The sequence below is a fragment of the Lithobates pipiens genome, unplaced genomic scaffold, assembly GCF_037356315.1.
Source record: "Lithobates pipiens isolate NorthernLeopardFrog02 unplaced genomic scaffold, aLitPip1_a1.2 Scaffold_8, whole genome shotgun sequence".
In the NCBI taxonomy this organism is placed as follows: domain Eukaryota; kingdom Metazoa; phylum Chordata; class Amphibia; order Anura; family Ranidae; genus Lithobates; species Lithobates pipiens.
This window is the reverse complement of record NW_027507903.1, coordinates 298,648,126-298,665,879: the sequence shown is the minus strand read 5'-3', so window position 1 is coordinate 298,665,879 and position 17,754 is coordinate 298,648,126. Positions and strand designations below refer to the sequence as shown.

At 46.7% G+C, this 17,754-nt stretch overlaps 1 protein-coding gene across 1 annotated transcript in view; it reads left to right on the top strand.

Moving 5' to 3' along the window:
* Window positions 1-11,791, top strand: part of LOC143960672 (epithelial sodium channel subunit alpha-like) — a 70,190-nt gene extending 58,399 nt beyond the window's left edge. The window contains exons 9-10 of the mRNA XM_077469471.1: window positions 7,846-7,921; window positions 11,456-11,791. Of these exons, the coding sequence (XP_077325597.1) occupies window positions 7,846-7,921; window positions 11,456-11,791 (412 nt within the window). The remainder of the gene's footprint in view (window positions 1-7,845; window positions 7,922-11,455) is intronic.
* Window positions 11,792-17,754: the final 5,963 nt, after the last annotated feature.

The window sequence follows — 17,754 nt, the reverse complement described above, 5'->3', positions numbered from 1 at the left end:
TTGTAGCCCGGGGACCGCCTGTAAAGCCCCGTACACACGATCGGACTATCCGGCGGAGTTAGTCTGGCGGACAATCCACCGGACTTTTGGCTGAGGTCCACCGGACTTTCCAAATGAATGGACTTGCCCACACATGGACTAAAGTCCATTCATTTTGAACGTGACTTCAGGTACGATGGGACTAGAGAAGGAAGTCAATGTCGCCGCTTTCATTGGCGAGATTGACACCTTGCGAGCCCCGTCGCCTGGTATGGGTTTTAAGGGTAACCCCCTATGCCAAAGAAATGGTGTGGGGTTCCCCCCCACAGTCCATACCAGACCCTTATAAGAGCATGCAGCACGGCCGGTCAGGAAAAGGGGTGGGGACGAGCGAGCACCCCCTTCCTCCTGAGCCGTACCAGGCCGCATGCCCTCAACATGGGGGGTGGGTGCTTTGGGGAAGGGGGACCCCCACCCCAAAGCACCTTGTCCACATGTTGATGAGGACAAGGGCATCTTCCCGACAACCCTGGCCGTTGGTTGTCGGGGTCTACGGGCAGGGGGCTTATCAGAATCTGGGAGCCCCCTTTAATAAGGGGGCCCCAGATCCCGGCCCCACACCCTATGTGAATGAGTATGAGGTATACATGCCTATATATGTCGCCACGCACCATGTCCATGGCATTACAGCAGGAGAGAGCATCGTGTCAACATCGGAAGAACAAAAGAAGGAAGAAGAAGAAAAAGAAGACAGCAACGGCGATGACGAGGAGAAGCCCGGTGAGAAGAACTGGAAAGTGTGGAGAAGTCGGAAGAAGACCCCCGAAGCTTGAAGAAGACCCCGCCGGAGCTGCCTAATAAACTACTTTAAAAACCTGTGTAGTATGTTTTTTTATTGACACTTTTTCCCTCAGGTGAATGGGTAGGGGTACGATGTACCCCATACTCATTTGCATAGGGTGGGGGGCAGAGATCTGGGGCCCCCTTATTAAAGGAGGCTCCCGGATTCCGATAACCACCCGCAGACCCCGACAACCAACGGTCAGGGTTGTCGAGAAGAGGCCCTTATCCTCATCAACATGGGGACAAGGTGCATTGGGGTGGGGGGCCCTTCTTCCCCAAAGCACCCACCCCCCCATGTTGAGGGCATCCGGCCTGGTACAGTTAAGGAGGGGGGGCCCTCGCTCATCCCCACCCCCTTTCCTGACTGGCCAGGCTACGTGCTCAGGTAAGGGTCTGGTATGGACTTTGGGGGTTCCCCACGGCATTTTTTTGGCATAGAGGTTTACCCTTAAAACCCATACCAGGCAACGGGGCTTGCAAGGTGTCAATCTCGCCAATGAAAGCGGCGACATTGACTTCCTTCTCTAGTCCCGTCGTACCTGAAGTCACGTTCAAAATGAACGGACGTTAGTCCGTATGTGGGCAAGTCCATTCATTTGGAAAGACTAGCACACAGACAAGCAGATAGTCCGCTAGAAAGCCCAGTCCGGCGGACAATTTTGAAGCAAGTATTCTTTCTAAGTACGCCAGACTTTTGGGAAGAAAAAGTCTGCTTGAGCTCACACACCAATCACGTGTCATTCACATAGGGTGTGGGGCCGGGATCTGGGGGCCCCCTTATTAAAGGGGGCTCCCAGATTCTGATAAGCCCCCTGCCACACGTTATTAATTTATAGGCTGTCTGCGGCATAAGTGTATATTGATTGGTTTGCGGCTAAGTTATAGTGTCTACAAACTATGGGATGTTCTTATGGAATTTTGTATTTATTTATTTTTTTACTAGTAATGGCAGTGATCAGCGAGTTTTAGCAAGACTACGCCATTGCGGCAGACAAATCGGACACTTAACTGACACTTTTTTGGAAACCAGTAACATATTACATGAATTATTTAATTATTTAATTTATTTCCCACCAGCAAAGAAGAAACCAAGCCAGACACCCAGGGCTGGTGCAAGGATCGTTGACACCCTAGGCGAAAACCTAATTTTGCCGCCCCCCCCCCCCGGCTGCGCCCATGACTCCACCTTACCTTGCCATTGCTACACATGACCTATCTGACCCCTACACTGACCCCCTGACACATAAACTAATCCACCTGACTCCTACTTCCTGCACTACTCACATCACACTAAACCCCTACACTGACCCCCCTGATAATTACACCGACCCACCTGGCACCTACACCAACCCACCTGGCACCTACACTGCCAATTAAACTGACCATCACGCTGACACCTACACTGACCATCACGCTGACACCTACACTGACCATCACGCTGACACCTACACTGACCATCACGCTGACACCTACACTGACCATCACACTGACACCTACACTGACCATCACGCTGACACCTACACTGACCATCACGCTGACACCTACACCTACACTGACCATCACACTGACACCTACACTGACCATCACACTGACACATACACTGACCATCACACTGACACCTACACTGACCATCACACTGACACCTACACTGACCATCACGCTGACACCTACACTGACCATCACGCTGACACCTACACTGACCATCACGCTGACACCTACACTGACCATCACGCTGACACCTACACTGACCATCACGCTGACACCTACACTGACCATCACGCTGACACCTACACTGACCATCACGCTGACACCTACACTGATCATCACGCTGACACCTACACTGACCATCACGCTGAAACTTACACTGACCATCACCCTGACACCTACACTGACCATCACGCTGACACCTACACTGACCATCACGCTGACACCTACACTGACCATCACGCTGACACCTACACTGACCATCACGCTGACACCTACACTGACCATCACGCTGACACCTACACTGACCATCACGCTGAAACCTACACTGACCATCACGCTGACACATACCCTGAAAACACATACCCTGAAAACACATACACTGACACATACACTGACACATACACTGGCACTGACAATGGCACTGACACATACACTGACCATCACACTGACCATCACACTGACACATACACTGACCATCACACTGACACCTACACTGACCATCACACTGACGCATACACTGACCATCACACTGACGCATACACTGACCATCACACTGACGCATACACTGACGCATCACACTGACCATCACACTGACGCATACACTGACGCATACACTGAAGCATACACTGACGCATACACTGAAGCATACACTGACGCATCACACTGACGCATCACACTGACGCATCACACTGACCATCACACTGACCATCACACTGACCATCACACTGACGCATCACACTGACCATCACACTGGTGCATTACACTGACACGACACATACACTGACACATTACACTGACACGACACATACACTGACACATTACACTGACACGACACATACACTGACACATTACACTGACACGACACATACACTGACACATTACACTGACATGACACATACACTGACACATTACACTGACACCTACACTGACCATCACACTGACACATACACTGACCATCACACTGACACCTACACTGACCATCACACTGACACCTACACTGACCATCACGCTGACACCTACACTGACCATCACACTGACACCTACACTGACCATCACACTGACACATACACTGACCATCACGCTGACACCTACACTGACCATCACGCTGACACCTACACTGACTATCACGCTGACACCTACACTGACCATCACGCTGACACCTACACTGACCATCACGCTGACACCTACACTGACCATCACGCTGACACCTACACTGACCATCACGCTGACACCTACACTGACCATCACGCTGACACCTACACTGACCATCACGCTGACACCTACACTGACCATCACGCTGACACCTACACTGACCATCACGCTGAAACCTACACTGACCATCACGCTGACACATACCCTGAAAACACATACCCTGAAAACACATACACTGACCATCACACTGACACATACACTGACCATCACACTGACACATACACTGACCATCACACTGACACCTACACTGACCATCACACTGACGCATACACTGACGCATACACTGACGCATCACACTGAGGCATCACACTGACCATCACACTGACCATCACACTGACGCATACACTGACGCATCACACTGACCATCACACTGACCATCACACTGACGCATACACTGACGCATACACTGACGTATACACTGACACATCACACTGACGCATCACACTGACGTATCACACTGACCATCACACTGACGCATTACACTGACACGACACATACACTGACACATTACACTGACACGACACATACACTGACACATTACACTGACACGACACATACACTGACACATTACACTGACATGACACATACACTGACACATTACACTGACACATGACACTGACACATTACACTGACATGACACATACACTGACACATTACACTGACATGACACATACACTGACACATTACACTGACACGACACATACACTGACACATTACACTGACACGACACATACACTGACACATTACACTGACACATGACACTGACACATTACACTGACATGACACATACACTGACACATTACACTGACACATGACACTGACACATTACACTGACATGACACAAACACTGACACATTACACTGACATGACACATACACTGACACATTACACTGACACCTACACTGACCATCACACTGACACATACACTGACCATCACACTGACACCTACACTGACCATCACACTGACACCTACACTGACCATCACGCTGACACCTACACTGACCATCACGCTGACACCTACACTGACCATCACACTGACACATACACTGACCATCACACTGACACCTACACTGACCATCACGCTGACACCTACACTGACCATCACGCTGACACCTACACTGACCATCACGCTGACACCTACACCTACACTGACCATCACACTGACACCTACACTGACCATCACGCTGACACCTACACTGACCATCACGCTGACACCTACACTGACCATCACGCTGAAACCTACGCTGACCATCACGCTGAAACCTACACTGACCATCACGCTGACACCTACACTGACCATCACGCTGACACATACCCTGAAAACACATACCCTGAAAACACATACCCTGAAAACACATACCCTGAAAACACATACACTGACACATACACTGACACATACACTGGCACTGACACATACACTGACCATCACACTGACACATACACTGACCATCACACTGACACCTACACTGACCATCACACTGACGCATACACTGACCATCACACTGACGCATACACTGACGCATCACACTGACGCATCACACTGACCATCACACTGACGCATACACTGACGTATACACTGACGCATACACTGACGCATACACTGATGTATACACTGACACATCACACTGACACATCACACTGACGCATCACACTGACGCATCACACTGACCATCACACTGACGCATTACACTGACACGACACATACACTGACACATTACACTGACACATGACACTGACACATTACACTGACATGACACATACACTGACACGACACATACACTGACACATTACACTGACATGACACATACACTGACACATTACACTGACACGACACATACACTGACACGACACATACACTGACACATTACACTGACATGACACATACACTGACACATTACACTGACACATGACACTGACACATGACACTGACACATTACACTGACACATGACACTGACACATACACTGACACATTACACTGACATGACACATACACTGACACATTACACTGACATGACACATACACTGACACATTACACTGACACATACACTGACACATTACACTGACATGACACATACACTGACATATTACACTGACATGACACATACACTGACACATTACACTGACACGACACATACACTGACATATTACACTGACACGACACATACACTGACACATCACACTGGCATGACACATACACAGACACATCACACTGGCATGACACATACACAGACACATCACACTGGCATGACACATACACAGACACATCACACTGGCATGACACATACACAGACACATCACACTGACATGACACTGACACACATCACACTGACACACATCACACTGACACACATCACACTGACCTACCTGACTCCTACTTCCTGCATTACTCACACACAAACCCCCTCCATACAGCTCAATGGATCCATCCTCCTCCTTACCTCTGCTCTTTGATGTTGCCTTCAGTGACCATCATCCGGGCCTCTCCGACTCCTCCGCACTGGGTGTGCAGAATTGTTCAGGAGTCCACGCCAGCGCCGTCCACCCGCTCCGCCGGGGCCACACCAGCGCCGTCCACCTGCTCCGCCGGGGCCACGCCAGCGCCGTCCACCCGCTCCGCCACGTCAGCGCCATCCATCCTCTCCGCCTCCATAATATCCCCGCCGGGACCAGGCCAACGCTGTCAACCCCGCTCAATGATGTCCCCGCCGGGCAGGAGGTCAGCTGACCGACCTCTCAATGCTCCCATCTCCGCCGAGCCCCGCCCCTCCGCTGCACTCACACAGAGCCGCTCCAGAGGGACAGGCTGGAGCAAAGGAGTCCCGGAGCGGTGCTGTGAGATGAGCACGGTGGGGCGCTCAGCGGGAAACATGGGGGATTGGTGGCGCCGGTGGAACACCACAGGGGGGGCGAGAGAGCAGAAGAGGAGCTCACACTGGGCAGAGGCCGTAGTTGCGCCCTAGGTGGTAGTGCGCCCTAGGCGGCTGCCTACTTCGCCTAGTGGTAGCGCCGGCCCTGCAGACACCTGCGGATTTCAATAAAATATGTAAATCAAGTCAGATTCAAGTTCACTTTGAACTTTAAATCCACCAAGGATATTAAGATATTTTAAAAAAAAGAAGATTTAATAAAAAATAAGAATAAGAAGGTTTAATAAGAAATAAGAAAATATTGAATCAAAAGGCATAGTGTAATCATACTAGAGATATACAAAATAACATTATTTATTAATTTATAGGCTGTCTGCCAATAAGGATTTTGGATAAAAAGCATTTATTTTTAATGTCATGTGCCTAGGACACAGAAAGAAATGGCTAAGAAACAAATGAGTTGTAAAACAGATGTTTGATTACTGTTTGTATTATAACCACCATATACCTTATAACAGCCATTAACCTTATCTATACTAGAGTCATATAACAAGGAAGACACATTATCCTGCGCTTTGTGGATTTTGCATTGCTAAATGACAATATTGTTAAACAAGCAAAAGAAGCACTAAAGTGACAAAAACACAATTTGCTGATGAAAAAGGAAAATGCAGCTATTCCAAATGAATCAGGTGTTCCTAAAGACTCTACTAGTGTTCTCCTGTTTGGTATTTTAAATTGGCATTGTTTCTGAATATATGTTTAATGCAGGCCTATGACAAGAATGGTTGTACTGCCTTCCCCTATAGCTCCTCCCAAAAAAACATTTGTAATATATTGTGTTTTTGAATCATTAAGATTAATCCCATTCTAGTGATTTGACTTGGTCTATCTAAAAATGTGTTAAGTGGAACATGAATACAACAAACACTATTTTTAGTACATAAATGCAGAATGTGTAGTGTAAACCAATATAAAAATAATGTTTCACTTCAATGCTTTGTCTTTTACTGAAAATTAGGAGATGACTATAATGAAGAGCAGATCTTGCTACCTGCTCTCCGCTATGTATCACAATGTTAGTCCACACAGCCCATTCCTAAAATGTAGGCCACAGTGTGGAGCCTGTGGTGTCCCACAGAGTTTTCTCTACTAGATTTTACATAGGAAGATTTAAAAGTTATTTATTATTAACTCTGTTTGATGGCCTAAAATGCATTCTTTTCTTCCATCAGGGACAATATAGTAAAGCTTGTGGTTTATTACCAGCAGCTAAATTATGAACTGATAGAAGAAGTGCCCTCAATGCAGGTAAGATATGAAACAAGCTACCTGACACAGGTGAAGAAGAGTGTTCATTTTGACATGCAATTTTGATTTTGTTTTAGACATACTCTTCTGACCAAAATGCCAAAATCATTTTCACGAGGCGGATCCACTTGCACAGATTCCGCCTCTGCCCGCCAGCTCAGCGTGAGATCTCTCCGTTGATCTCCGCTGAGCCGGTGGATGACAGGTTTGTTGAGCATCACTGGTTTCTATGGAGAGATCGCATGAAAACGGACAGCATGTCCGTTTTCATCCGATCTCACCCGATCCGATCCGCTAGCGACGGATCCGAACATAGGGCCAACCATCCATAGACTAGCATGGAGAGCCCGTTCAGGTCTGCCGTCAAAACTGACAGTTGGACCTGAACGGTCCAACAGTGTGAAAGGGGCCTTAATGTTAGTCATATTTTAATCATCTGTATTGTTTTAGTTTTAGTCGCATTTTAGTAGACTAAAATCGAATGGGTTTAGTTAAATTGTAATGCATTATTTAAGTATTTCTCTTGAATTTCCAAACTCGTTCTATACTCCTGGAATAAAGAATCTAATAAGATGTCAATATTTATAGCATTAAGATTTGAACATGCATGAGAGCCCTTTCACACTGAATTGCTGCAAAAACAGCCACTGAAGCACTGTTCATTTTAACAGTGCTTTAGCAGCATTTTAGCTGCGCTTTTGCGGCCTTTTGGGCACTAGCGGCTTGCTTTTTTTAAGGCCACGTGACAAACAGGGAAGGAGGAAAAAATCTTGGTACCCTGAACAGTTTGCACATAGTGTAAAATACAACATTTTATTCAAACAAAATGGATAAAAACAGGACATTCAGATACATATTGAGACATTAAAAGTTTCATAAACAAAAATATTGCTTTTTGACAAACAGAAGTGCAAAACCTCAAAAAACTGTAAACTCTATTGGCTGTAATGCCATTGCACACATTTCCTGAATATATTACCAACATTAAATGATATAAATAAATATAAGTATTTTTCTCATATATTTTTTTCTTTCAGCAGCTTAGTAGATGTACCCTATTTATTCTTATGTGGTAATGCAGTGTTCATTTTGATGTCAATTTTAGTTTTAGTCCTTTGACTAAAATACTATTTTTGTTTTAGTCGTATTTTAGTCTTTTGGCTAAAATGTCATTTTAGTTTTAGTCACATTTTTTTAAGTCATCTGAATTGTTTTAGTTTTAATCGTATTTTAGTCAACTAAAATATTGTTAATTTAGTCCATAAAAATATGTTAGTCGATAAAATTAACACTGATGAGGAACAGTGAAGCCATCTTGATTATACACTACATTACCAAACGTATTGGGACCCCTCCCTTAACATGAACTTTAATGGCATCACAGTCTTAGCCCTTGTACACACGGTCGGACATTCTGACAACCAAATCTGTTGGCTTTTGTCCGACGGATTTTGTCCGACGGATTTTGTCCGAAACTGTTGCATACACACGGTCGGACAAAGTTGTTGGAAAATCCGATTGTACATAACGTGATGACGTTATTTCATTACGACAGGACTACGTTCAGGCTAGTAGCCAATAGCTTTGATCTAGGAATTTGATCTGAGCATGCGTGGCACTTTGTCCATCGGAGTAGGCTACACATGATCGGAGTATGTCTGATCGGACCAGTTTGTCGGAAAATATTTCCAGCAAGTTGGAAAACTTGGTCCGACGGAATCAGTCCGATACATACCACAAACAGTCGGATTATCCGACAACACGGTCCGATAGGACACATTCCGACAGATTCTCCGACCGTGTGTACAAGGGCTTAGTCTGCAGGTTTCAATATTGAGTTGGCCCACCCTTTGCAAGTATAACAGCTTTAACTCTTCTGGGAAGGCTGTCCACAAGGTTTAAATGTAGTGTAAAAAATACCCTACGCTGCCTAAACAGATAATAGCAGCTGACACAACAAACAGATAATTTTGTTTAAAATAGAAAGCGGTGCATAAAGTGTAGCGCTTAAGTGTTTGAATTAATGGCATAGCCAAACTAATGCCAGAAATTCTGTATACAATAATTCCAGGTGAATAGACTTGTAACATATACTATATATCACACCAATATCAAGGGAGTAGTGACAAGACTTATAACATAAACTATATCACACCAATTATCACATATAAATAGTGCCATATGAATAATTACAGAAATAAATCCAAAGTTTATATAGATATGTCCATGAGAAATGTTATACAGTCCCCAGTGTTTAACCAGAGCCTTGAAGATCATTTAAACCACCATGTTGACAATAAAGATGGAACTTGAAACCACCAGTGTAACAGCACCACCACCGAAACAGATGCAGGTTTACCAGATGATTTTAACTCAACCTAAGGGACCTAAGGGGTCATATAAGAATTAATTCAACTCTATGGATAAGTTACATAAAATGCCAAAGCCTCACTCTGAACCCACTAAAAACCCACTGATTAAAATTAATAATGAAAAAGGGAAAAAAGAGAAACAAATCCCGTGTAATTCTGTGACCAATTCCATGATGTTTGTAATATAAATAACATCTCAGATGGCAAGGAACAGCTCAAATTAAACCAAAAGGAGACAGAATACAGTAAATAGTAAGACACATATTCAAGGTGAATTCTATTAAAGGGGCCTTACATCAATAGCAGCAATCTTAAATATTAAATTAAACACAGCCCAAAATTCTGAATCTTTTAATCTTTTAACTATATATATATATATATATATATATATATATATATATATATATATATACCCACAAAAATTGTAGAGAAGTATGATTAAAAAACATATAAAAAAATAACAAATTATATAAGAAAATATATGGAAAAAAGATCTAACAACCAAAACCCGATTAGGATTCATTAATGTAAGCATTAATGTCCCACTCCACGTTCATTCCAAACAGAGAGTGGGGCTGAAGCTCATAAATCCAAAAGGTCTCTATATGGGAGACTCCTCTGGTCATGGCAAAAAGGGGGTGCCATGACCAGAGGGGTTTCCGGTCTAGAGACCTTCTGGATTTATGAGCTTCAGTCTCATATCAATATTGAACCCTACGGACGAAGACTGGGATGCCATTAACATTCATATGCGTGTAAAGGCAGGCGTCCTAATGCTTTTGGTAATTTAGTATACATAGGAGTTGTCTGCATTCAGTTTAAGCTGAACTCCAATCAGGTACAGAAAGACTATTTAATACAGTCAATGCAATATCGTTTTATATACAACTTTCAAAAGTATCCAGGCCTGCCTCTATTACAGCCTCCTGTAATGTCCTAATTTGTAATCTGTAATAAGGGTTTTGCACAGAGTGGCCCTGATCCTCCTTTTCTGGGGTCCCCGGATGGTGCTCCTGGCCCCTCCTCTTTATCGATTTCCCTCACAGAGAGCTGCTGCATTTACAAAAAAAAAAAATGAATGGTTTATTAAAGGATACAGAGCTGCATAAATCTGTGCTTTCTAGTTAGATTTTAATGTATATGGTTTTTCTCTGTCTTGTAGTTGGTGGACCTGTTTTCTAGTATAGGAGGTCTGGTGGGCCTTTGGATTGGAGTGTCTGTTTGCACAGTGGCTGAGTTCCTAGAGCTAATACTGAATTTAGTGACATTTGTCATTGGTCGGATACCAAAAAGAGAAGATGCACCAGAAAACCCATATTCAATACCAAAGTCTCAAACAGAAGAATGTTCTCCAATGAATTCTGGTGACCGCTATCTTCTGTGGAGTCCGCTAAATGATGTCTCCAGTCTTCTCAAGAACAACTCAGAGGACACTCAAAGTCTACACAACCCCTATCAGAGTTATGAGACTTTAAATGAGTATATATTTAATGTATGAGGGAAAATTGGCTATATAGATTGTGTTCAATTATGGTTGCATCAGAGTGTAAAGAACATCACAGTGTGTGGTTAGTTTTTGAAAGTGAAGAAAGTGCATTTATTATTTATTTAATAAAGTAATAAACTTTATGAACAAAGTAATTATCGAAGAAGAAACAATATGAACAATGGCTCAGTTGATTTTTGTGTATTTAAATACACATGCATTCTTTTACAATAAAAAGGAAGCTTTGGTTCATAAACCCATCATCTTTATATACTTCAGTTAGCACATAACAACTGCAAATATAAAAATGGTTCCCTGTTAGTGATGGACGAACTTCCGACGGGACGTTTCGCGAAAGCGAAATGCGAACGGACCCAAACGTTCGCGAAACCGAACGTTCGCCGCGGGCCCCATTGACTTCAATGGGAGGCGAACTTTGCAAACCTTCATGTCGAATTTGCGGCCACGTGGTAATTATTAGGGGGTAAAACGTAGTCCCACCATCTGGACAATGACATAATACATGTATGAGGTGAATTTGGGATCGATAACTACAAGCATTTTTATTTTATTTGGGAAATTGTTCTAACAATTCAGGACTATGGAGCTAATGAAGGCAATGGAGGAGAGGGAAGGTCAGGGACCAGGGTAGGCAAAGAAGAGGGTGCAGGAGATGATCACCAGCAGCGTGACATACCGGAATGACACATGCACCGTGATAGAGGCATCTGACAGCAGCACCGTAATACAGAGCACTGACAGCAGCACCGTGACATACAGCGCTGACAGCAGCACCGTGACATACAGCGCTGACAGCAGCACCGTGACATACAGCGCTGACAGCAGCACCGTGACATACAGCGCTGACAGCAGCACCGTGACATACAGCGCTGACAGCAGCACCGTGACATACAGCGCTGACAGCAGCACCGTGACATACAGCGCTGACAGCAGCACCGTGACATACAGCGCTGACAGCAGCACCGTGACATACAGCGCTGACAGCAGCACCGTGACATACAGCGCTGACAGCAGCACCGTGACATACAGCGCTGACAGCAGCACCGTGACATACAGCACTGACAGCAGCACCGTAAGCAGCCCCAGGAGGAAGTCAGCACAGCACAGGGATGGTGTGATCCCCTCATAATAAGAACCCCCAGGAGGAAGTCAGCACAGCACAGGGATAGTGTGATCCCTTCATAATAAGAACCCCCAGGAGGAAGTCAGCACAGCACAGGGATATCATAAGCAGCCCCAGTAGAAATATGACACCGCTCAACCTCTTCAAAGAGGAGGGTAGGGGCATATAGTACGGTGTGCTTTTTTGGGTCAAGGAAGTGAGCCAAATGAATTAAGAAGGTCTGTGTGCTTGATTAAAAAAATAGTTTATAGACATATACATGGTCTACTGGTCACATGTGTTGAATTCCTCCGAGATCCATGCCTCATTCATTTTTAGAAATGTGAGGTAGTTAACACTGTGGTGAGCTAGGCGAGTACGCTTATCGGTCACAATCCCCCCTGCTGCGCTGAACGTCCTTTCGGACAGGACACTGGATGAGGGGCAAGCCAACAGTTCGATTGCAAATTGGGCAAGCTCTGGCCAGAGGTCAAGCCTGCCCACCCAGTAGTCTAGGGGTTCATCACTCCTCAGAGCGTCCACATCGGCCGTTAACCCAATGTAGTCGGACACCTGACGGTCTAGGCGTTCCCTGATGCTGGATCCGGATGACACCTGTCGATGGGTCGGCTGAAAGAATGACCTCATATCCGAAGTCACCAACACATCTTCAAACCGGCCTCTTCTTGCAGGCGCTGTTGGATTGGTACCCGCAAATCCTTCTCTGGGAGTGGGAATTGCTCCTCTGCCAGCGCACGCAAAAGCAGAATGCAGCATTTCTCGAAGCAAGGCCTGGAAGTGCTGCATTCTGACAGCCCTCTGCGACGGCGGTAACATTTCCGCCATTTTGTGTTTGTACCGGGGGTCTAAGTACGTTGCCACCCAGTACTGGTCCTTGACCCTCATGCTTTTTATACGGGGGTCCCTATTAAAACACTGGAGCATGAAGGCCCCCATTTGCACTAAAGTGGAAGCGGTGTGGTGGCCTGGCTCCTGCTCATCATCCAGGATAATGTCGTCCTCTTCATTCTCCTCTCCCCATCCTCGCACAACAGGGATCCCAGAAAGGTTTAAAGCATGCTCTTCTTGCTCCTGCTCATCCGCCCCGGCACCATCCTCCTCTGACTCCTCATCAGACTCCTGTTGTTGACTTGTCTCAGATAGAGTAGCCCCCCCTGGGAATTCATCCAGCATTGCGACTTCCTCATCTTCCCGCTCCTGCTCCTCCACAGCCTGATCAATGACACGACGCAATGCACGCTCCAGAAAGAAGGCATAAGGTACCATGTCACTGATGGCGCCATGGCTGCGACTGACCAGTTTGGTGATCTCCTCAAATGGCCGCAGAAGTCTGCATGTGTCGCGCATGAGCAGCCACTGGCGCGGTGAAAAAAAACCCAGCTCCCCAGAACCGTTTCTTTCGCAGAGTTCATACAGGTAGACGTTAACTGCACGTTTCTGCTGGAGCAGCCTATCAAGCATATAGAAGGTTGAGTTCCATCGCGTCGGGCAATCGCAAATAAGACGTCTGACCGGCAGATGGTGTCGCCGCTGAATGTCAGCAAGGCGAGCCATGGCCGTGTAAGATCTTCTGAAATGGGCCGAGATTTTCCTTGCCTGCCGCAAGATGTCCTGGACCCCAGGGTATTTGACAAGGAATCGCTGCACGACCAAGTTTAAGACGTGTGCCATGCACGGCACGTGCGTGATTTTGCCCTGTTTCAATGCGCTAAGCAGATTGGCACCGTTGTCACACACCACTTTACCAACTGTCAAATTGAGCGGTGTTAGCCACTCATCTGCCTGTGAACGCAAAGCTGAAAGGAGTGCCGGGCCAGTGTGGCTCTTTGCTTCCAGGCACAACAGACGCAGCACGGCATGGCAACGTCTCACCTGGCATGTGGAATAGGTTCTGGGGAGCTTGGGCGGTGCAGTGGAAGAGACGCTAGCAGCGGAAAAGGAGGAGGCAGCTGAGGAGGAGAGGGAGGAGGATGGAGTAGGAGGAGGAGAAGAAGAGTCAGGCCTGCATGCAATCCGTGGCGGTAAAACCAAATCTACACGGGTGCCACGGGTTACATGCTTGACGGCCGTCAGAAGGTTCACCCAGTGGGCAGTAAAACTGATATACCTTCCCTGCCCGTGTTTGCTAGACCACGTGTCTGTGGTCAGATGTATCTTGGCACCGACACTGTGTGCCAGAGATACATTCACTTGCCGCTGAACATGGCCATATAGCTCTGGGATGCCCTTCTCTGAGAAATACTTCCTTCCTGGGACCTTCCATTGTGGTGTTCCAATGGCCACAAATTTGCGAAAGGCCTCCGAGTCCACCAGTTTATATGGCAGTAGTTGGCGGGCTATGAGTTCTGACAAGCCAGCCGCCAACCGTTGGGCAAGAGGGTTATCCGGCATCATCATTTTTTTACGCTCAAACATTAGGCCCACGGAAGCCTGCCTTTTTGCAGAAAAATGTGAGCTTGGCGTGATGGAAGGTGGAGTGGAGGACAATTGTGAGGAGAGAGGAGAAGGAGAAGTAGAAGACGAGGCTGGACGGTGAGAGCCTGCAGTGTGGCTTTGTGTGTTCCGTTGCTCCCACTGGGCTCGGTGATGGCTGCTCATGTGCCTTCTTAAGGCGGTCGTCCCTAGGTGAGTATTGGGCTTACCGCGACTAACGCGTTGACTGCAAAGATTGCAGATGGCAACGCTATTGTCAGCAGCGGACACGTTAAAAAAAGCCCACACTGCGGAGCCATGTGCCGGTGTCCTGGGAGCGCCAGATGTGACCGTACATGGTCGATGACTCGCTCCTGATACATTTGCAGTCTGCTTTGTCCCTGCTGTGCAATGTAAGTCATTGCTGCTTCTCCTCCCTATCTGCTGGTCCATATCTCCCTCTGAACTCCCCTCCTCTTCCTCTCTTGTGGGCACCCACGTGACATCACTAGACACGTCATCATCAACGTCACCTTCCCCACCGCTATAAGTAGAGATCTCGGAGTAGGCAGCAACACCGGGGACCAACCTCCTCCTTGGGCTGATCTGGGTACTGGCGTCAGACTGCTGAGTAGCGCTTGTTGCTACCTCCTCTTCCTGATCCAATACCAAGAGTGGCTGCGCATCAGAAATGTCCTCTTGATATGGATCGGAAAATAATTCCAGTGACTCAAGCGGAAGGTATGTGGTGGTGGTGGTGGTGGTCGTGTTGTTGGTGGTAGTGTCTTTGGGGGTGCACATAGCAGAGAGTGAAGAAGAGGGTGCAGATCGAGAGGATGAGGAGGGTGCAGAAGAGTAAGGCTGAGCGAGCCACTCAACCAAGTCTGGTGCATCCTTTAAAGTAATTGAACGCACCTTCTGCAACTTCCCACTTTGGCTCAAGCCTGTTGCTCCTGCCCTACCCCTACCACCCCTGCGGAAGGGCCTGCCTCTTCCTCTGCCTGTCATTTTTTAAATGACCCTGTGACAAAACTCTTAGTCCCTATACCGCTGAAGGACTGCTGCAGTATAGGTGAGCGGTCAGCAGTGGTGCACGTCAACCCTATCTATTGTGGACCTATAGCGGTCCTTACAGAACAGCAGACTGTACCGCACTCAAGCCTATGTACCGTAGCACCCTATACCAAGTTACCAGTCCTTATAAGAACTTTTGTGGACCAAGCAGGTTGTGTATTAGTGTTTAGCAGACTGTACGTCAGTCCCTATACCGCTGAAGGACTGCTGCAGTATAGGGCAGCGGTCAGCAGTGGTGCACGTCAACCCTATCTATTGTGGACCGATAGCGGTCCTTACAGAACAGCAGACTGTACCGCACTCAAGCCTATGTACCGTAGCACCCTATACCAAGTTACCAGTCCTTATAAGAACTTTTGTGGACCAAGCAGGTTGTGTATTAGTGTTTAGCAGACTGTACGTCAGTCCCTATACCGCTGAAGGACTGCTGCAGTATAGGGCAGCGGTCAGCAGTGGTGCACGTCAACCCTATCTATTGTGGACCGATAGCGGTCCTTACAGAACAGCAGACTGTACCGCACTCAAGCCTATGTACCGTAGCACCCTATACCAAGTTACCAGTCCTTATAAGAACTTTTGTGGACCAAGCAGGTTGTGTATTAGTGTTTAGCAGACTGTACGTCAGTCCCTATACCGCTGAAGGACTGCTGCAGTATAGGGCAGCGGTCAGCAGTGGTGCACGTCAACCCTATCTATTGTGGACCGATAGCGGTCCTTACAGAACAGCAGACTGTACCGCACTCAAGCCTATGTACCGTAGCACCCTATACCAAGTTACCAGTCCTTATAAGAACTTTTGTGGAACAAGCAGGTTGTGTGTTAGTGATTAGCAGACTGTACGTCAGTCCCTATACCGCTGAAGGACTGCTGCAGTATAGGTGAGCGGTCAGCAGTGGTGCACGTCAACCCTATCTATTGTGGACCTATAGCGGTCCTTACAGAACAGCAGACTGTACCGCACTCAAGCCTATGTACCGTAGCACCCTATACCAAGTTACCAGTCCTTATAAGAACTTTTGTGGACCAAGCAGGTTGTGTATTAGTGTTTAGCAGACTGTACGTCAGTCCCTATACCGCTGAAGGACTGCTGCAGTATAGGGCAGCGGTCAGCAGTGGTGCACGTCAACCCTATCTATTGTGGACCGATAGCGGTCCTTACAGAACAGCAGACTGTACCGCACTCAAGCCTATGTACCGTAGCACCCTATACCAAGTTACCAGTCCTTATAAGAACTTTTGTGGACCAAGCAGGTTGTGTATTAGTGTTTAGCAGACTGTACGTCAGTCCCTATACCGCTGAAGGACTGCTGCAGTATAGGGCAGCGGTCAGCAGTGGTGCACGTCA